This window comes from Hemibagrus wyckioides, linkage group LG03 (assembly GCF_019097595.1).
Source record: "Hemibagrus wyckioides isolate EC202008001 linkage group LG03, SWU_Hwy_1.0, whole genome shotgun sequence".
Classification (NCBI taxonomy): Eukaryota; Metazoa; Chordata; class Actinopteri; order Siluriformes; family Bagridae; genus Hemibagrus; species Hemibagrus wyckioides.
The window spans coordinates 28,977,143-28,998,824 of NC_080712.1; the positions used below are offsets into that span (position 1 = coordinate 28,977,143).

General features: G+C 41.1%; 1 protein-coding gene across 1 annotated transcript in view; it reads left to right on the forward strand.

The window, feature by feature from the left end:
• Positions 1-3,797: 3,797 nt before the first annotated feature.
• Positions 3,798-21,682, forward strand: part of micu1 (mitochondrial calcium uptake 1) — a 39,381-nt gene continuing 21,496 nt past the window's right edge. Inside the window, exons 1-5 of the mRNA XM_058385875.1 lie at positions 3,798-3,998; positions 12,162-12,326; positions 13,058-13,244; positions 17,352-17,514; positions 20,856-20,899. Coding sequence (XP_058241858.1) covers positions 12,163-12,326; positions 13,058-13,244; positions 17,352-17,514; positions 20,856-20,899 — 558 coding nt within the window. The 5' untranslated portion in view covers positions 3,798-3,998; position 12,162. The remainder of the gene's footprint in view (positions 3,999-12,161; positions 12,327-13,057; positions 13,245-17,351; positions 17,515-20,855; positions 20,900-21,682) is intronic.

The window sequence follows — 21,682 nt, forward strand, 5'->3', positions numbered from 1 at the left end:
GTACAGAAAAGCATGCTTCGATGTAGGAGGATCTTGTTTCTGTACTTAGTTAATGGGCAAACAAATGTGCTGAAGAGACCCTAATTTTACTCCGAGTGTGTGATAACACCAGCCTGTAAATTACATCTCAGTGCAGAGCCAAATGCCTATTAAAGGACAGAGATAACTGCTATTTTCTGCTTCCCAGTCTCACTTTTGGTAATCTATGAATATGCACGATCTGCTCTAGTCTGCAATGTGCTGATAGGAGTATGATACATTTCTGAAGGTTTTCATTCATCCAGGTCAGCAAATTGTCTATAGATATAATAAAAAAAACAGACTGCCATCCTGTCACTGGAGGGATTTCAGTCAATGGTGCTCAATTAGTTCCAATTGAGTGGTGAGAAATTACCCAGCATTTTGACTCCCACCAGTAGGTAATTCCCGCCAGTGATGTTATACTGATTTTTTTTTCTGAGTCAGAATCAAAGTTAGTGGATATTCCCCTTCAGAAGACTCTGTAATGCAAACTGAAACCACAATGTCATGGTCTAGAAATTGCAAGGTTAATGTGGCGAGACATGAGACTAAACCAAGAGGAGCGCTCATTACAGCAACAACAACATTGGTTATATTTTCACATGTACGTGTACAGTAGAATGAATTCATTTCTTCCTTGTTAGTCAGCTGAAGTCCCTGGAGAAGTTCACAGCTTTGCTTAAAGCTCCAACAGATGAAGCTTTGACGTTCTGGCATTAAAAAAAGGATTCATGGATCTGACCAAGCAAATTAGCAATTAAAACTGTAAGCTGTTATTACAGCAGGACAATATATAATGTTGTCCATGCTTTTATTGGGCTGGCCATAGTCCCTACATGTACAATATTAGGTCCAAAGGTGTGAATCTTCCACAGTGACAATGCTATTGAACCGTTTTCCATGCCTGCACTTTCATTAGGGCTTCTGTCATGACCCTCATAAATTTTTATAGTAATCCTTTTCCAATACATGCAGACAGTGAGATATGTCCAATGCATGGTCCAATCTACACTATATTGCAGAAGATTTTGGGTCACCCCTCCAACTGATTGAATTCAGCACCTTTGGGATGAATTGGAGTGGAGACTGAGAGCCAGGCCAAAACTGGGACATCTGCCTTTACATACACATGAGTTTAATATGGATTTGGCCCATCCATTTGCAGCTATAACAGCTTCAACTCTTCTGGGAAGGCTTTCCACTATGTTTAGGAGTGTGTTTATGGGAATTTTTGACCATTCCTGTAAAAGCACATTTGTGAGGTCAGGCACTGAAGTTGGACGAGAAGGTCTGGCTCACAGTCTCCGCTCTAATTCATCCCAAAAGTGTTCTATTGGGTTGATGTCAGGACTCTGTGCAGGACAGTCAAGTTCCTCCACACCAAACTCACTCATCCATGTCTTTATGGACCTTGCTTTGTGCACTGGTGTACAGTCATGTTGGAACAGGAAGGGGTCATCCCCAAACAGTTCCCACAAAGTTTGGAGCATGTAATTGTCCAAAATGTCTTGGTATGATGAAGCATTAAGAGTTCCTTTCACTGGAACTAAGCGGCCAAGCCAAATACCTGAATAAAGACACCTGAATTCATTGAACTGGAGTGGTGTCCCAAAACCTTTGGTAATATAGTGTGTCTAAAGTAAAGTATCGAATGTCCAATGTCCCAGAAGATAATATACGACAATAGATTGACAAAAGCAATGCCATTTTATAATATTCCTGTAAAGGTGCTTTGAAACCATGTACATTGTTAAAGCACAATACAAATAAAATTGAATTGACTATGTATTCACACAGGACAGTTCAAGATGTCCACACTAAAACGTCCATACAATCTACACAGAAACTAAACTAGTAGTGCCAAGTTGAGTGGAGTTTTCTATCGCTCTATAAAAGGCTGAGTCTGGATCTATATTTTTGCATAATGTTAGAAATACTGAGTGACTGGGTCTTAAGTCAACACACATCACACAGAAAAGTGGAGAGAATGTTGTTGACATAGCATTTCAGTCCTGGTCAATAATTCATGATAATGGCTGTCAAAGTTACTGAGAAACAATGCTTGTGTACAGTATAAGTGAGCGTTTGAGAAGCTGAGAGAGATTTTCTGATGATCCTGATTTGAACCAGACACCTGTGGATTACAGATTACTACAGAAGTGTGTGTGTGTGTGTGTGTGCGCGTGTGTGTATTCTTCTTCCTATAATAGAATGTGATGATAGAATGTTATTTTATAGAAGCACATAACATAATCACATAAGCGCATAACTTTAATTGCATAATAAGACAGTCAAGTGCAACCAGCCAGATGATATTACAGTAATACAGTATGTCAGCAGTCCAGCTGTGGTAGACATTACAGCAGTTTTACAGTTTTTGTTTTTGACCATAAGGCTACAAGGATAAATAAATGCTACAAGAATGATTTTCAGCAGGTTTCTGAAAGCACCACATTTGTGAATTTCATTAAATCTTAAATCAATTTACAAATACAACACATGCTTTCAGGAGATTTAGAGATAAAGTACTGAGCAATATAACAAAGGAATATCAACATTGTGATCAATTATGATAGATATGAAGATATGAGATATCGCAGTGGTCATGATAACTTTTTTGACAAATACTGTATGTGTTTTTTGAGTAATAACATCTAAATAATACATATTTATTTACAGAATTTTCATTTGTGGTATTAAATAGCATAAGTGTTCTAGACATTAACGGAAAGTGTGATGTATATTATGTTTCATAGAAATGTCCTCAAGTATCGGGATATGACCTTGTCATATTACCAATTCATGAAACACTTTTATTGATGATATTAAAATTAAGAATAGAATTGCCTATGCAAATCGTATTTAGAAGACATAGCACCCGGCCATCCACGTGATGTAAAAGAAAACGTGATTCATCAGACCATTGCTCCATGGTCCAGTTCTGATGCTCACGTGCTCATTGTTGGTGCGCACAGGGGTTAGCATGGGCACCCTGACTGGTTTGCAGCTATGCAGGCCCATAAGCAACAAACGGCGATGCACTGTGTATTCTGACACCGTTCTATCAGAACCAGCATTAACTTCTTCAACAATTTGAGCAACAGTAGCTCATGTGTTGGATCGGATCACACGGCCAGCCTTCTCTCCCCACGTGCATCAGTGTGCCTTGACCGCCCATGACCCTGTCACCGGTTCACCACTGATCCATCCTTGGACCACTTTTGATAGATACTGACCATTGCATACTGGGAACACCCCACAAGAGCTGCAGTTTTGGAGATGCTCTGATCCAGTTGTCTAGGCATCATAATTTGGTCCTTCGTCAAACTCGCTCAAACTTACGCTTGCCCATTTCCCCTGCTTCTAACACATCAACTTTGATCGCAAAATGTTATATATTTTATATGTTAAAATATATCCCACCCACTAACACGTGCCATGATGAGGAGATAATCAGTGTTCTTCACGTCACCTGAGTAGTCATAATGTTATGCCAGATCGGTGTACATACTATATAGGAGAAATGTATGCACCACTTTCATTTATAATTAACTTAATAAGAAAACTATATACAGTGCATGTGATATACAGGCACAACATTTATATTTATTATTTAATTGAATGAATTTAGTTTAATTTCACTTCATTTCATCATCCAATTCTTTGACTCCTTGAAGTAGCTACACCCCGAAGCATACTAGCATACTAAACAGTATGTGAATGTAGTACGCAACCGCAGCCGTGAGCGCACTATGTAGTAGGGTAGTATGCGGTCTCGAGCGCGGAGGAGGATCTTCTGTCCCTTCACCTTTAATTTGCGGCTCTTCTATGGACGCACAACTTCTCGTTTCCATTACGGAAGTAAACACAGACTGACACTGAAGGAATTAGCCCAAGCGAAGTTATATTCTTTCTTCATTAAGCCACTAGAGCCCGGCGTTTTATACCTGCTTTTCCCGGGGCTTCATCGGAGCAAAGTGAGTAAACAGTCCGTTAAGAGAAGCGCGAGCTAGCGCAGCTTGCTGAGGGTAGTATGCTAGCACGGCTAGTTTGCAAGCTAGCTTTCGCTTGTGTGAGTACGTGTTATTAGCTGAGATATCTTGGGATAAAAGTTAAAAAAAACAATCAAACATCGTCTTGTTAGCCGGGGAAAATATACTTTCAAGCGTGTGAGCTAGCTAATGCGGTCAGCTTTGCATTTCAGAGTTAGCCTCCTTGCTAGCTGTCAGTTCATATGTCCAGGTGGATGTTTCCTTCTGTAGCTAGCTCCTGCTCTTCTGAGCTCATGCTGTTGTGTTTAAAACAGAAAAAAGACAATATAAAGATAATAAAATTAGTGTTTTCTTTAGTTAATAACGTAAATGAAAGGTAAATGAGTTACTCTGCGTATTTTCATCTTTTCTACACTGCTCCAGGTCATGATGGACTTCTATGATGTTTTAATAGATCAGATTGTGGGGATAAAAAACTTGGAGTAAGATATCTGGAGTAAGAAATGCTTATTTAGTCCTAAAATTGGTTGGGCTCTCCAACAAAGAGTCTGGATAAAGACTAGTGTTTCTGAGACGGTGGAAATTGTCTCTGCAAACTAATGTGCTTTCTGTTCAGTTGACAGTTTAATTTCTTTCCCTCAAGTGATATGCAAGTTTCTGAAAACTAGAAATAGTCAAACACCTGCAGAAACAGAAATTAGAAGTAAGGATGCAGGTTTATCACTTAATCATGTCACCTTTTTCCATGGTGGTGGCTCAAGTGGTTAGGGCTCCGGGTCGTTGACCAAAGGATCGGGGTTCGGGCTGGCCCTTGAACAAGGCCCCCAGCCCACCCTGCTCCAGGGGTGCTGTATCACGGCTGTCCCTGCACTCTGACCCCAACCCTCCAAGGATGGGCTATGCAAAGAAAGAAAGAAAGAAAGAAAGAATTTAACTGTGCAGTTATGTATATGTGACAAATAAAGACTACTTACACTATATTGCCAAAAGTTTTGGGACACCACTCCAAATCAATGAATTCAGGGGTTGTACTCGGCCCTTTAGTTCCAGTGAAAGGAACTCTTAATGCTTCAGCATACCAAGACATTTTGGACAATTTCATGCTCCCAACTTTGTGGGAACAGTTTAGGGATGAACCCCTTCCTGTTCCAACATGACTGCACACCAGTGCACAAAGCAAGGTCCATAAAGACATGGATGAGTGAGTTTGGTGTGGAGGAACTTGACAGGTCTGCAAAGAGTCCTGACCTCAACCCGATAGAACACCTTTGGGATGAATTAGAGAGGAGACTGCGAGCCAGACCTTCTCGTCCAACATCAGTGTCTGACCTCACAAATGCGCTTTTAGAGGAATGGTCAAAAATTCCCATAAACACACTCCTAAACCTTGTGGAAAGCCTTCCCAGAAGAGTTGAAGCTGTTATAGCTGCAAAGTGCAGGCCAACTCCATATTACATTCATGTGCATGTAAAGACAGACATCCCAGTTTTGGCTTGGCTCACAGTCTCCACTCTAATTCGTCCCAAAGGTGTTCTATCGGGTTGAGGTCAGGACTAAGGCCAGTCAAGTTCCTCCACACCAAACTCAGTCATTTATGTCTTTATGGACCTTGCTTGCTTTGTCCCAAAATGTTTGGCAATATAGTGTAACTTACCTTAATGAAAAGAGTTTAACAAGTCCTTTATTTATGATAAATTTAACAATACAAATCTGGTTTATTTTCCACTAACAGCATGCCCTAAAGTGTTTTATTCTTCTTCTCGTCAAAGATTACTAATAAATGACTTGTCATGCCTTTTTAACATGTTATATTTAACTTCAGTATCATGGGACGTCTTCAAGACATGTTAGCTTCTATTATCACTTACGTTATAGCACTCAGTTACCTCATAAATTTCATGTTTGCTCTGTCTTGAAGTTAATAAGATTAAAACATTAAAAACATTACATTTTGAAGGCTTTCCCATGGAGTACAACTTAGTCACCGTTATATAATCTGACACTGGAGGCTCCTTCCATGAATGTCAAATAAACGTCTTGTAACAGAAAACTTATATCAACTTTGTTAAACAGTAATAATTAATATACTGTACAGCGTACTGTGCTGTACAACTCCCTGTGAATGAGCTGGTACTATAGAAGGCAGTAGCTTGTTAATGTATGTGACAGACACTCGTGGCCAGTCCGACTCCCACAATAATTTCCCACATTTCTCCATCCCTATATCATCCCTGCATGAAGAACCGACATGTCATTTTTTACCCATATGTAGCAGAAAGGCTGTGACTTACAGTTGAATGCAACAATCTCTAAGATCTACTATTTTTTAAAACATGTGCCACTCTTTTTGGATTAGGCCAAAGCATTCTTTTATCCATATTTAGCAGAAAGTCCGTGATCAGTTAGCATACAGCTGAATACAACAATGCTTAACATCATCTATTTTTTTAAACATGTGCCACTCCTTTGGATTAGGCCAAAGCAAATTTGACAAAATCTAAGGATGCAACCTTGAAGAGTTTTAATTCAACCATAACATCTTGAGAACCACAGGACTTCAGTGTGTTTGCTTTGTATCTCTGGGGTTGATGGTTCGATCCCTTGTCCTGTGTGGGCGGAGTTTGCATGCACTCCCAGTGCTTCCGGGGTTTCTTCTGGGTACTCCTCCCGCAGTCCAAAAACATGCATTAAATATATAGCTAATCGGAATCTCTAAATCGTTCTTAATGTGTGCGATTGTGAGTTGGTCCCCGACTTTGTACCCCGAGTCCCAGTGGGATAGACTCCAGGCTTCCTGTGACCCTGTGTAGGATAAACAGTAGAGAAAATGGTTGGACATTTATTTTGATAAATGTGAGAGAACATGCAGCGACTGTAGAAATCTAAGAGAGAAAACGTTTGAAATAAATCGGTGTTATTCATTCAGTTTAGTTCGTGGCTTGGTGCATTATCTCGTGGCTTGGATGTATGTGATGGTGCAGTGGATTGTGTGACAGGCTGAATTACTTGATAATACTGCATTATTACTAACTAACATTTCGGTACTGAATAAAACGACTCTATTAAATAATCTAGGACATCAAATATTGAAGAAAGACAGCTCGAGAGGGGGGGAAAAAAGGCATACTGCAAAATAATCCCGGATCTTCTCTATGACCTGATGATGGATTAGAGTCATAGCATCAGGTTGCCATGGTAGCCATGTTATAATCATTCACACAAGTCAGTAACTACAACAGATTACAGCGGATGAGTTTACAACAGCCTAGCTGGCGATGGCGTGGTGGTGCCGCTCATCATTCAGGCACAGCAGCATTTCTGAAAATTTCAGGGATAACACCCTAATGCCATAAATGTCATCGTCGGGTGGAGAATTGGAGACAGTTAGGTAAGAAAGAAAATATTGAAGGAATGTGCTGAGACGGGAAAATACTCAACAGGGTGGTGTTTATCAGCCTGACACATTGTTTACACCTCACAATTCCAGTCACGTCTAGTGAACTCCGGTCGTTTGTTTGTGGGTAGATGAATGAAAAGGCTTTTCTTCTGACACGCCTTCTACATTGTTGGAACGAAGGAAATGTTTAATTACAGATTTGGAGGCTACGTCATCTTGCAAACCGTCGTCCCTTGCCCTCACAGTTTTAAAGCGATGAATTTTATTCACTCCTCGTCCAGGTGGATACGCTACAACCTTCCCTGTTTCCTTGACAGTGGATATATTCAGGGCATTTTCAGACATGTAGCCATTTTGCCTGATTTATAGAGATAATCAGACTTTTTTGTCTCATTTCATTTGCATATTTTCTCATTTTCCCAATGTTAATGAATGTGATGGAGTTCAGCACCTCATGCTTGTGCTCTGGTGAAACAGGAAGTCATGAACGATTGCTTAGGACGCCTTCTAATATTTTAAACAAAGGAATATGTAAATGAAAGCTTGCCTCGGTTCCATATGTTTGAACATGATTTCCGGTGTCAGCGCACAAGGGTATGGTTTTGTTATAATATATAAATATATATATATTCCTGGAAAATGCTCTCAGCATGTCATTTATGTTTCTCAGTTCTAATTCAGTTTGTTTAAGATGAACAAACATGAGCAAATGTAAAAAGGGTGCCAATAATTTTCTGAAGCAGACTGCAGCTCAAAACTCAGCCAATTTTTTATGTCTTACTCACAGGGGGTCCCCCTGCTCCTCCAGCTGGTGTGTAGTAATTGGTTCAGCCAAACGTAAAGAAAATCATGACTCTTTGTTTAAGAACATAACCATCTCTTTGCCTGTGTGTATCCTGTACTTCAGAAATCACACATCTGGAGGCGTTGGAGAGAGGGGCGAGCTCCGAGGGGTGTGAGATCGGTGTGACGTGATCCAACGGTCGTCTGGTTTCGTCTCTGATCAGAGGATTGACGGAGCTTATTAAGGCTTTCAGCCTCGCGTGAAGCTTAACCTGCCTTTAGAGTGAAGAGAGCTATGCAACACTTTCAGAATCGGTGCAATAGTTGCTAGAAACTTCTTTGACAGTCACTGAAACTTTGCGGCTTAGACATCTGATTAACTCGTTGAGCTCAGCGTCAATTTCCTGATTCATCTTCGCACCTCTCTGGTCCAGGATGTAGAGTGCCAAAATGCGTTAGTTTGCTAAATTTATTTCTCAAAGATTTGCCATGCACAGGAGTCTTCTTTAAAACTCCTACCAGTGGAAACAAATGTAATTACTTCTATGAAGGCTCTACTCATGTTCAATGCTGAATTTGGCTGAATGCATTGAGTTGCTCATTGTGATGATGTCACACAACACGTCTTGGCCCTGAAATTTCTTCAGAATCTTCTCATAAAGTAGAGTTTACTTGTTTTTGAGTTAATTTCTGTGATCGCAAAATACTGGAGGGACTGATAGAGTGTCTATAAAGTGATAGATATGTGGTACAGCCAGACACAAAGAAGCATTCCAGACAGGAAAGTTAGATCGGGAATCAAACCCATGTTTTGGTGATGAGAGCACAGGATCAGGATTAATCATATTAAATATATTGGTTAGCGCTCATGGATATTCATTTAGTTTTTGTGTGTATGTGTGTGGTTTCTGCAAACTTTGCAGGCTATTTTATAGAGCAAAAGTTTGTGTAATTTATACTATATCCTGATCAAGCATAACATTATGACCACCTGCCAAATATTGTGTTCGTCCTTCTTTTTCAGCCAAAACAGCCCTGACCCATCGAGGCATGGACTCCACTAGTTCCCAGAAGGTGTGCTGTGGTATCTGGCACCAAGATGCTCAATTGGATTGAGATCTAGAATCTAAATAGTAATCGAGAATTGAGCAAGACATTCATTTTCAGTTGACGCCTTTCCCAAAGCCCAAGTGTACTTGCCTCACACTTTGTGGACAGAGTGCTGCTGGCAGGACATCCAAGAGCTAAAAAGCTTCCATGTGTCTGTGTAATTGTTTGAACAGCATGCTTGTTCCCTGTCTTTCTTCAAGCGATTAATCAGAGTCTAGCAGCAGCCTGGTGCCTTAATGCTATAGTGTCACTCACACGCATTACAGATCTGCCCCACAGTAAACGGTACTCAGTTAAACACTTTCATTTTGTATCATAAATTACAATGCACAGTCACATACAACGATCAGTTATAACGTTATGAGCAGTGCCAGGTGAAGTGAATACCACTGATTATCTCCTCATCATGGCACCTGTTAGTAGTTGAGATATATTAGGCAGCAAGTGAACAAGTTGATGAGTTAGAAGCAGGAAAAATGGGCAAGTGTATGGATTTGAGCGAGTTTGACAAGGGCCAAATTGTGATGGCTAGACGACTGGATCAGAGCATCTCCAAAACTGCAGCTCTTGTGGGGTGTTCGCGGTCTGCAATGGTCAGTATCTATCAATAGGGAGGAACAGTGGTGAACCGGCGATAGGTTCATGGGCAGCCAAGGCTCATTGATGCACGGGGGAGCGAAGGCTGGCCCATGTGATCCGATCCAACAGATGAGCTGCTTTCTGCTGAAGAAGTTAATGCTGGTTCTGATAGAAAGGTGTCAGAATACACAGTGCATGACGGGTCAGGGCTGTTTTGGCAGCAAAGGGCAGGTTAGGCAGGTGGTCATAATGTTATGCCTGATTAGTGTACGGTGTCTTGTTTAATTCCTGTGCTATTAAATAATAATAATAAAAAAAAAACTTCATTCAGAGTTAGTGGTGTCAGATTCACCAGTAGGCTAAAAAAAATAAACAGACAAACAAACAAAAAACTACATAAACTGGAGATTTTAAAATCCTGTTTCTGTTGCCATTGTTTTGATCTTGTTTTAAAACTGCTGTATAGGTTTACTTTGCTGTTCAGAATGCGGCGTATAGATCCAGGTACGAATACGCTTCTGCCGAGTAAATAAACCGTCCAAATGGATTTTAATCAGTGCCAAACAAACAAAAATCAGCAGAAAAGGCGCCTAAATCTTTATTTATTATGCAGTTCAGGCAAAAAGTTTATCAGCTTGACAAAAAAAAACCAAGTTTACCACAATGCTGCTTCCAGTGCACTGGGTTTAAAAGGAGCGTTTATTACAGCGGAGGTGGTTATAACACTTCAGTGAGCTTTCAGTTCTTAAAGCCTGGCGTAAGACCTAAGAGAGAGAAAAAACGCAGCGAGGTTAGTGCTTTCTGTTGCAAATGAAAGTCACATATGGTTATGTTGGAAATGTCCTCCACAATATGGTGTTTTTTAAACTTGTAGACAAGGTACATGTTCCTGTACACCTACACACACACTGTGAAAGAAAAAAGGCCCATTCAAAACCTCTCAACGTCTAGAGGATATCTCCGTAATCCTCCGAAGTCACGCGTCAGAGCTCGCTCCAATTAACACCGGGTCCCTTCCGTCGTTCCCTAATGCTGAACCAGGCGCTGGGATTGGGCTGAAGCAATCAGGAAGAGAGTATCGACAGGTGGCTGTTGCAAACCCCTGCTTTAATTACCGTTCCACGTCCTGTGACACGCTGATGACTTCAGTAATTCAGCAAATGAAATTTAGAGATTAGTGATGATTGTAAAGTCGCACAGAACGTCTCTTTATCATCATCATCATCATTACGTTTAGAATAGATAATTGAGAATATTGCTTCCAATCGGCGACTCAAACTTAAGGAACAAGGTGTTTCTTTGGGAGTTAAATCAATCGCTTCAAAGTGGGCCATGCGTAAATTAATCTTTTTGCCGGTTATTAATTAAGAAACACTCCCTGCGTCTTGGAAATATTCAGCCTGAATTCCAGTATAATGTCTAAAGTTTACCCTTGCTTTAAGATGACCTTTTCTGTAAATAAGTACGCGAACCTGTATAATAAATTAGCATTCATTACCATACCTTTAGAGTTTACTGTTTGATTAAGGGCATTAAAGTGTCAGTGGTAATAAAAATAAATGATGAAAATCCTGTCCTCCATTTCTCATGTCTTCTCGGGGAGGTTTTTCTTTCGTTCTCGCCTCTGGCTTGCTAATCAGGGATCTAAATCTACATCCAGTGTTCTGTAAAACTGCTGTGTAGCTATTATAAAAAGCGGCTTGCATATAACGTTGAATTAAGTGTGTGTGTGTTTATGTTGAGTGTAAATACGCAACTAATTTCTGGGCTTTATAAGCAGAGTATCAGAGTGATGGATGGATGGATCGATAGATGGTTAGATATATAGATGGTTAGATAGATAGATAGATGGTTAGATAGATGGTTAGATAGATGGTTAGATAGATGGTTAGATAGATAGATAGATAGATAGACAGATAGACAGATACTTTTTTGATCCCGAAGGAAATTCCAAATATCCAGCAGCAATAGATGGTACACTATGCAGAGGAAATGTGAATGAGTTAAGCCGTATTGTTATGTTATATCATATGTATTGATTTACAAGAAAAAGCACACAATATGATCTAACCGTTTTGAAATAATACCTTTCCTGCTGCTAAAATGTGCCATTTAGTGTCATCCTTTAAGAAAAAAAATCATCTTGGAAGTCATAAACAGATGCTGTGATGTACTCAAGAGCTGTAAAATTGGGCTGTAGCCGCAGTTGGCATGCTGTGAATTTTGATCATTGCTCTAATCGGGACGTTTCTCCCACTGCCTCTGTCTCTGTTTGACAGCATGTACCGCGTGCGGGCGTGGACAGCAGTCACGTTTGGGATGGTGCAGTGTTCACGGCGCGTGCACCGAGCCAGCGCACGCTCACCTCAGCATCGCAGACTGCTACTGGCTGCTCTGGCGGGAGTGACTGGCATCTCTGCAACTACAGGACTGCTCTGGACAAAGTAACAACACATTATCCTGCTGCACACTGTTCATTTCTGCTACCACTACCTCACACACATAATGGTGTAGTAAATAAACAAGACACACTGCGTGCTTGAGGTACGGATGGAAAATGCAGGATTTTTCAAATTCTTCAGGTCAGCTGTTATACAGTAGGAGTCTCAATCATCTATGACCATCTCCTGATTTTGGACCTGCTTTTTTTTTTCTTCTTCTTCTTCATATGTAGCTGTGTTATAACAATATACACACTGCCAGAATCCCATTGCTGACAGATGTACGTGCAGGATCGAGCTAAGTGCTCATCAGTTTGTTGACATTATTTAGAAACAATTTGGTAGAAAGAAATAGTCTAAAGTGTAGCACTGCTCCAGAAGGGAGGCATCCAACTGAGAAGTAACAGCTGCTTGTGGTGCAGCTATTTGTCCGGCCGCATTTTAATTAGGTTTCGAGTATTACTCTTACCCTTTAGTGCTGCTGCTTTTGTTATTAAATCCAAGGTTGTGTGTGTTATGTGCAGTCGTGGGTGGGATTTTGATACAGCATACAATACATAGCTTTTCTGTGCAGTCATATCTTCCGTCATTGTATCCCATGATTCATAGGACTGAAACATAAAACTAGTATATAGGCCATGCAGCATCAGCTATAGGTTTCTGTCTCAGTGTGAAATTGTACGTCATTATTTCAAGAGTGCTTCAGTAACCGAGATCTATATCCTGACTGGCAGGGCTTATGCCGAGGCAGCCTCGTCCGTCAAGCTCGAGGAGGAGCTGCATGAGGAGGAAGCAGCGAAAGACGCGAACTCTGATTCGGACAGCATGCTGGAGTCCGGCAGTAGCGATGAGGAAGCCGAGGAGGACGACAGCTCAGAGGGCAAGAAGAAGAAACAGAGAGTTGGCTTCCGTGACCGCAAGGTAATCATTGACATGACATAGCGACTGACCTCCTCACCTGCTCTGCCCAAGGCAAATCTGCATTCGTAACACTAATGTGAGTAAGCCATGCTGCCTAACTGGAATTTCTATGCAGCAAGGCTTTTTTTTTTTGCTCTGAAAACGCCATGCTGTTGTTTTTTGGTTACATTTAAGATATACACCAATCAGGCATAACATTATGACCACTCAGGTGAAGCGGATAACACTGATTATCTCCTCATCATGGCACCTGTTAGTGGGTGGGATATATTAGGCAGCAAGTGAACATTTTGTCCTCAAAGTTGATGTGTTAGAAGCAGGAAAAATGGACAAGCGTAAGGATTTGAGGGAATTTGACAAAGGGATGAATTGTGATGGCTAGACAACTGGATCAGAGCATCTCCAAAACTGCAGCTCTTGTGGGGTGTTCCCGGTCTGCAGTGGTCAGTATCTATCCAAGGAAGGAACAGTGGTGAACCGGCGACAGGGTCATGGGCGGTCAAGGCTCATTGATGCACGTGGGGAGAGAAGGCTGGCCCGTGTGTTCTGATCCAACAGACAAGCTACTGTTGGTCAAACTGCTGAATAAGGTAATGCTTGTTCTGATAGAAAGGTGTCACAGTGCATGGTGGGTCAGGGCTGTTTTGGCAGCAAAAGGGGGACAATATTAGGTAGGTGGACTGGTCTGCTTACTGTATGAATGGTGCATCTACAGTCTAATATGCAGCGCACCGATTCACAAAATTGTGTCTCGGAAAAGTTGTGAGGCAAAGTATAATTTTTTTTCAAGCGTTATTAAATTGACATCAGCACAGCATGGTTCTTTATTACTCTCATTCTCCCTCCCTTTCCATGTTGTTCTGTGTGTGACAGTCTCAGTGAATGAAACGTGGTTTCCCCGCTCTTCAAAGCAAAACCATTGAACTGTCTGCCTACTAATGATTGCTGCTGTAACACACGCTGTTGTGCTGGAGTACTTTTCATGGACGTAGCTGTAAATTGGCTACGGCTTTGAAAGTGTCGCCTCATTGGGCATATTGGGATACACATCATCTCAAAAGGAGAGAGCTTTTCACTAATGACATTTGTTATTTAACATCCGTAGAAATATTTTTACTATTTAAAGTTTGGTCCTTGTCAATCCTTACGCTTGTCCATTTTTCCTGCTTCTAACACATCAACTCTGAGGACAAAATGTTCACTTGCTGCCTAATATATCCCACCCACTAATGGGTGCCATGATGAGGAGATAATCAGTGGTTTTTTTTCAGATTTTTTTTATGCAGATTTGGGCCAAAATTTTGCATACACTTGATTCTTAATACAATGTTTGTTATTACCTTGATGAGCAATAACTGTTGTCATTCTGAACTGGTTAAGTTGTGTAAACCACTGTGGCACAGGTGAGAAACAGAAGTCTTACAGCGTGGAATAAATATAACGAATACCTCCGCAGCAGTAGATTTGTAAATATGTTTCCATTTATAATTCATGTTAAACAGGCTTAAGTCAGTGCTGCTTGGCAAAACAAATTCAGCAGTTCACACAAACGCACGTTTATTTACAAATGTGCCGCTGCACAGGAAGTTGAATCGCTAGACGTATTGACTCGAGCAGCCTTTCTATTGACTGCTGGGTTCAGGATTATAGCGGGGTACTTCATCATTCTTTCTCATCCATTTAAAATGAGGACGAGCCCTGGAGTAAAATGATTGGAGAGGATCTCGGTGGAGATGATAGCGCGTTTATGTTTGTACAAGGTTGTGTTTATAAGGAGAGGGAAGACGACATCCGATCCCACCTAGGCTCTTTCGGACACACAGTGTCCGAGCATTCACAGTTTAGCATTCACGATACATTGTCCAGCTCACACACGCTTGTCATTGCTTGTGAGCTGATGCGCGGCACTCCTCAATCCGAGAGCGACTGTTGGCAGTATTTAACATCATGCCGTGGAATCTGAATTTCATTAATAAGCTATTGGTTCTGGATTTACAAGGTTCAAATGACATCTGTAATTTAGAGCTGAATAAATACAGGCCGGGACGACGGAGCAGCTTGTGAAATGAAGGACAGCTGCCCTAATAAAAGCGTGAAAAAAAATGAGCGATTACTTTTTATGCTTGAGTTTAGACACTAAAACCAATCACATTGACGGATTCCTCCGTTTCCTCGCCATGCCTGACCCATCCAAGAACAAGTTGCCTCCAAGTAAAGATTTAAAGATGCAAATATGCTAGTTCTGCATATACATATACATATTCAAACTCCCTGGCCACTTTAATAGGAACACCTGTTTATTCATGCAATGATTCCTGTAAATCTGTTATATTGCAGCAGCACAGTGCATAGAATCCTATAGATACAGGTTTGTTTGCATGCTAACATCAGACATTAAAATGCGGAGGAAATGTAAACATGGTGTGGTCGTTACACTAAATGGTTCAAAACACAACACGGACATCCAGTGAGCAGAAACTCCTTGTTGAAAAGAGAGGTCAGGGGACAATGGCCAGACTTGTTCCAGTTAAAAGGAAGACTACGTAACTCATGTAACAGCTCTTTACATCTGTTGTGAGCAGAAAAGCAGCTCAGATAGGAGCACAGCAGATAGGAGACACTGTAGTTTCCACTCCTGTCAGTCAGGAACAGGAAATTGAGGCTATACAGGGCCAAGGCTTACCAAAAATGTGTAGCTTTAACAGTGTGGCTTAAAAAGAAGCTGGGAATGTAAATTGTAGCCTGTGTAGGACTACTAATTAAGGTGCACCCAGACTTTTTATTTTACAACTGCATTAACAAAAGGGCCACAAATAGCTCGTTTGGAATCATACCAGTGAAATGAAAATGGCAGACTGACTTACTCCCAGACGTACCGATTTTATCCTCACTGCATCAGACAAGCTCTTCACCAAGAGAGAAATAAAAAGAAAGTCTTCAAAATGGGACGTTGTCCTCAATGAGGCGAGTTTTCACAAGCAGTTTATCTTGTTCTCTGTTTATGAAGCCATTTGATAGGAGAATATTATTAGGGCTGTGCAATGACTTTTAGTTTTGCTGATCTAGGATTAGCGGTGTTGTGCATCATATATATATTTCTTCAGCGCTGTTGTCAGCCAATATTAAGCAGGTCAAAATAAATAAAGGAATCACTCATCTTTCTGCAGCGGGGCGAGACTTCCCAGTGTTTGATTATCAATAAACTCACTGCATTCTCATGGTTTTTTTTTTTTGTTTGTATATAGAAGTCTATAGTGCAGCATTTCTCACAGTAATGGTTGTGGTTTTCTTGCAGCCGGAGAGTTTAATTCTCATTAACAGATGTAAACAGTGGATGTGTCCAAACGTGTGACTAATTCACCTGCTAATAAAACATTGATTAAAGCATTAAGTCTTCAACACAATCCCGACTTTTATTTGACTTTTGGATAAAAAATCCTTCAAGAATTGATCCTAGTTCTATACTAGTTTCAAAACTATGCAAAATAATCGCTTGCTGGTTGGATATTTTAAAACATGTTTATTATCGTGTTATTTATTTGCTCGTGCCGAGTGTGTGTGCGTGCATGTCCATATATTCCGAGTGTGTGTGTGTGTGTATCTGGTATCGTTTTTTTTGTGGCTTCAGCTTCAGTAGCAGATGGTATCGGTGCCGTGATGGCTTCCTGTCACAACGTGTTCCTCTACCTTTTTCCCTGTAGATCAGAACAGTGACAGACGCACTCACTGTTCTGATGCTGCTCTCTGACTAGCACATCTGTCTCCTGAATGCCTGTTAATGGAGTGTGTGAGTCTGCAGGTTAATATCTACCCTCCTTGTCATTGACAGCTTCCTGCTCAATTGTGACAACTGAAACCGTTTCTAAATGCACGGAACATGTATGAGCTATATTAGTTTTTACAGTAGGTGCGACAGGAGAAAAGGCTGCCATATAAAGTAGTTTATGTATTTAAACCTTTCTAGTTTAGCACACCCGCTTGGCTAGTTCTGTAGTGTCTGAAAGATGCCGCATTGCTCTTGTTAAACTGTAATGTGATCCTATAAAAATTTTGCATTGGTCTTGCGAAACCTTTTCCTGCCGTCTCATAACATTGTTCCCGCTGCAGGTGATGGAGTACGAGAACCGTATCCGAGCCTACTCGACCCCCGACAAGATCTTCCGCTACTTTGCCACGCTGAAGATCATCAGCGAGCACGGGGACGCCGAGGTGTACATGACGCCACAGGACTTTATCCGCTCCATCACACCTAATGAGAAGCAACCGGAGAGTGAGTGATCTCTGTTTGTTTGATTTCTAGAAGTGCTTCAGTAAAGCGATTCTCCGTTCCTATACCTTGAGTAGTCACGAAACACGGCACACTTATAAATACACCTTATAAACACGTCGCTCTAACTGATTAATGTCCTCTGCTTTGTCACTGCAACCATATTTACGGAACAACAGATGTGTCCTTACCAGCAGTACATGCGATCATCAGGGCTCTCCGGTTTCCTCCTGCTGTATCTTGTATCTATTAAACGGAGGCCAGCGCAACTTGACCGGACTAAAACTCGTGTAACCGCATCCACATCTTTTATATGGTTGACAGGATGAGTGACAGCAAACAGCTGCTTTCCGCAGACTACCACTGCCTCAGTCAGACGATTCCTCGGACAGGGTGAACGTCTGACAGGCTGACCGGACTAGTTGAGTGGCGGGTGGAGCAGGTCGTGAGGGTGACTGGCTATTAGGCAGCCGGTAAATAAATTAGCAGTTCATGTGCTGAGCCAGCTGATGACAGAGATTTGATCTCCAGCCTGCAGTTACCGGCATGTGCAAGAGAATCATTCTGTGAATTCCCACAGCCAGGGTTAATTTTTTTTTAATAACATGCCTCATAATAAATTTCTCACTCAAATTAATTTATGCGTGATTCATGAAAGCGACTACACACGTGGAAGCCTGACTGAATTGCAGCCTGGCTCAGTTTTCACACAGAGATCCTATCTGTAAATATTCTCTTTCTCTCTTAGTCAAATTAAATAATGCAGGGATCTTTTGGTCTGCATGTGAGGATGAGGATTTAACACCAACTGTCAGTGAGAAAAACAGAGAGAGAGAGAGAGAGAGAGAGAGTCAGTGTGAGAGAGAGTCAGTGTGAAATGCATGAGCGCTTCTGGCTTTTTTTTCCTTCCTAGCTAAAGCCCCGTCAGTGCAATTACCCAACACAGCCTTGCTGTCATTATTAGACTTCAGAGCCTCACCATGGTGCACACTGGAAGCCTTTTTACCATCGACAAACTCTCTGATGCCTCCAGACATCGAATCTGATTGAATAAATGACAAAGCTGTATGCATATTAAAGTTTCTGAAGGACAGTCCAGAGGGCAGATGCTCAAATCCCCTCATATTATGCTGACTGCTCGTTTCTCCGAGTCGTGCGCAGGTTGGCACAGACGAGTGGTATTGCTTTTAACATATTGATCCCCTGATAGCCAGGCTCTATCGAAGTTCGCTTGCCACTGGGGTTTTGCCTGCAGTCTATGCTCTTTAATTAAAAGTGGGCCAAGGAGATTTTGTCGTCCAGTTCTTATCTGCAACGAGCTACTGATATCAGGAGCAAAGCGCTCTCATGTGAGTGCTGATAGGTAGGTGTTCCACACTCATCATTTGACCTTGGACTAAATATTGTTCGTAGGCGTTGTCTTTTTTTTTTTCACACTTACTTTTAGAGAGCTGAGCCAAAATAGGGATATAGGAAAAAATATCAAATATTCATGAACTTTATGGTATAGTATTTTCATTGGAACTGTAATGAAAGGTGACTGGAGATAAATCAGTCGATCCAAAACGCGAGAGTTATGTCCAGGTATAAATGCGCTCTTTTGCTGTGAAGTAGGTCTACTTGACTTTATTGATGTGACTCATTAACTCACTCAAACAATGATGGAGTCGCTTAAGGCAGGCATTCAATCGCGCATTCATCAGAAACACAGCTGTCGAGAACAAGGGCACTTTTTGAGGACACACACACACTTCAAACAATAGTCTGTTTTCATGTCTCTAAAACGTATCCCTTCAGTGTTGGAGGAAAAATACTGCATTAACAACAACAAAATCAATTCAGAAGATCAGAATATGTAATAAATATGTATCAGTCGGGTTCTCGAATCTGATTGGTCAGAAGGCGTTTTGTATAACAGCAGCTCTGACCATAATCTCCCCTGGGATTATATTAACAGGTTTATATTAACGTACAAATACGTCATCTTTTCTATACTAACGGATCATTCATAAGGATGTGTATGGCAGACGCTCTACATAATCTTAAGCCTAATGATATAAGCTTTAGGAACTTTCGTTATTATTTAACAAAGATGACGTATACTCATTGATCAGGTGAAAGTATCCTGCATGGAGATGATGATGTAACATTAACGGAAGAAGTCTGCAGTGTCAGTACCTTCTCCTCCTTTTTGTCTTGATGTTGAAAATCGTTCTCATGTACACTAGAAAGTTCTTCACATCTAGAGGAGATTACGTCCTTGCAGGTCGTCATCTGTTTCACATATTCATTGTCATTCAAGCCTCCTTATTTAGATGGACGGACAGGTAAAGAAAAAAGACAAAAGCAAAAGTAGGACTAATGGCGAACATAAACATGTAATCCATTATTCATTGAAGTGCCAGAAATGCTGCTCCATAATTCATCATCTTTGCACAGCAGAATTACATTGATCTCTTCAGTTTTGGCCCTTCAGCATTGGCCTCCATTTCTCTCGCAGCCGTTCACGCTTGGCTTTTCTGGTACCATCTTTGGCCTGACTGATTATATCAATCATCCGCCGCAGACTAAAGAGCACCTTTAGAAAAAGGAGGAATAAATTTGCCAGTGAGGAGTGAAATAAGGGGGGTACAGTATGTGTTGGGGAGGGCGTCTTCTTATTTACCGCGGTGTAGTGTGCTATACTAATGATTAATAAAGAATTGAAAAACTTAATCAAATGCATGATCATGCACTTTCAGGAATCTGATTATGATTAGGTTTGAAAAAAACGCACATATAAGCCAGACCTCTAGAGGTATTATGACTCCCGTGCTGGGATCTGAGGTGCAGTCTGAGGTCTGTTCAATGTGATTACATCAATCTGGCTATGGAGATAAAATCCCTGCTGACAGGATACATAGATGAGTAAGCTATTAAAAAAAAAGGACAAAACAAAGGACACTACAAAAAATATTTCATTCAAAGGATTGACTTCAAGTACAGCTTTGCAGCTTGCCTGAGAAAAAAGTTTAGACTGCATTAAGCTGTTTGTCCGTCATAATCCTGCCTTCTTTACGTATGCAAACTCTGCCAAATGATCACAGTGCATCCAAAATGCAGAGGATAAGAATGCAAATCTACTGTGTATATATTAATATCAACACATTGTAAGATGAAAAAAGGTGAACGTTTCATTTATTCAGAGGCACATGAGAATAGAAAAGAGGTCTTAATGTGCCATATTAATCAGCGGTAACTATTAAAACATTGATGATAAAACCCTGAATAGAGGTAGTGTAAAGATTTATTAACATTTTGTCTCTCTCTCTCTCTCTCTCTCTCTCTCTCTTTCTGTCTCTTAGACCTAGGTCTGGATCAGTTTGTGGTGAAACGCTATGATGGAAAGGTAAGCTCTGTTGTGTGCGTGTGTGTGTGTGTGTGGGCGAGTGGGTGGAAGCAAAGAGGTTACCTAGCTATTGTTCTACCCAGCAGGATGTTGCCGGAGAACGTGTGTTTCAAAAGCCGCTTCTCATAAAGCCATTAATTTCTCTCTTTAGAAGGACCCGAGGCCTTGGATCCCTCATGATGTCTTTCTCTCGCTTTCTTTCAGCTTTGGTCATTGAGTCAGAGAAAGTAGTTTTTTTCTTTGTTTGTGTGTCTGTGTAACTACCTAACCAAATTCTATGACCTCTGTAAGAAAGAGAACGTATTGAAGACAGAAGAAGTGTTTCTCTTTCTCTCTCTCTCTCTCTCTCTCTCTCTCTCTCACTAAACACCTGACACCTAAAGCACTGTTGCTGATCTGTGGCACTGCTGAGCTGGACACATCTATGTTTAAAGTCATATGTCCGTTCTGTGCACCATGCTGTTGTCTGAATCATAATTTATTTTCATTCTAGAATATGGTGAATATTAATGCATGATAATGAGACACACCTAGGCATCTATCACAGATCTGTCACAGAAACTGTGGGTTTCTGCAAAATATCCACACTGGAGAGTTCGAGAGTGTTCGATGAAACCTTGTTTTTGTCAGATCTCCGAACGTCCTCAAGCTCGCACAATGAAGAGCGATACGAGGCTTAGCCTTGCTGCTCTCCCCTCTCCAGCCATTAGTGCCATTATCCGTGGGAGGCATCCAGTGCAGTAACAAGTGCAAATGGAGTAGCTCTTTATGAACTGAACCTTG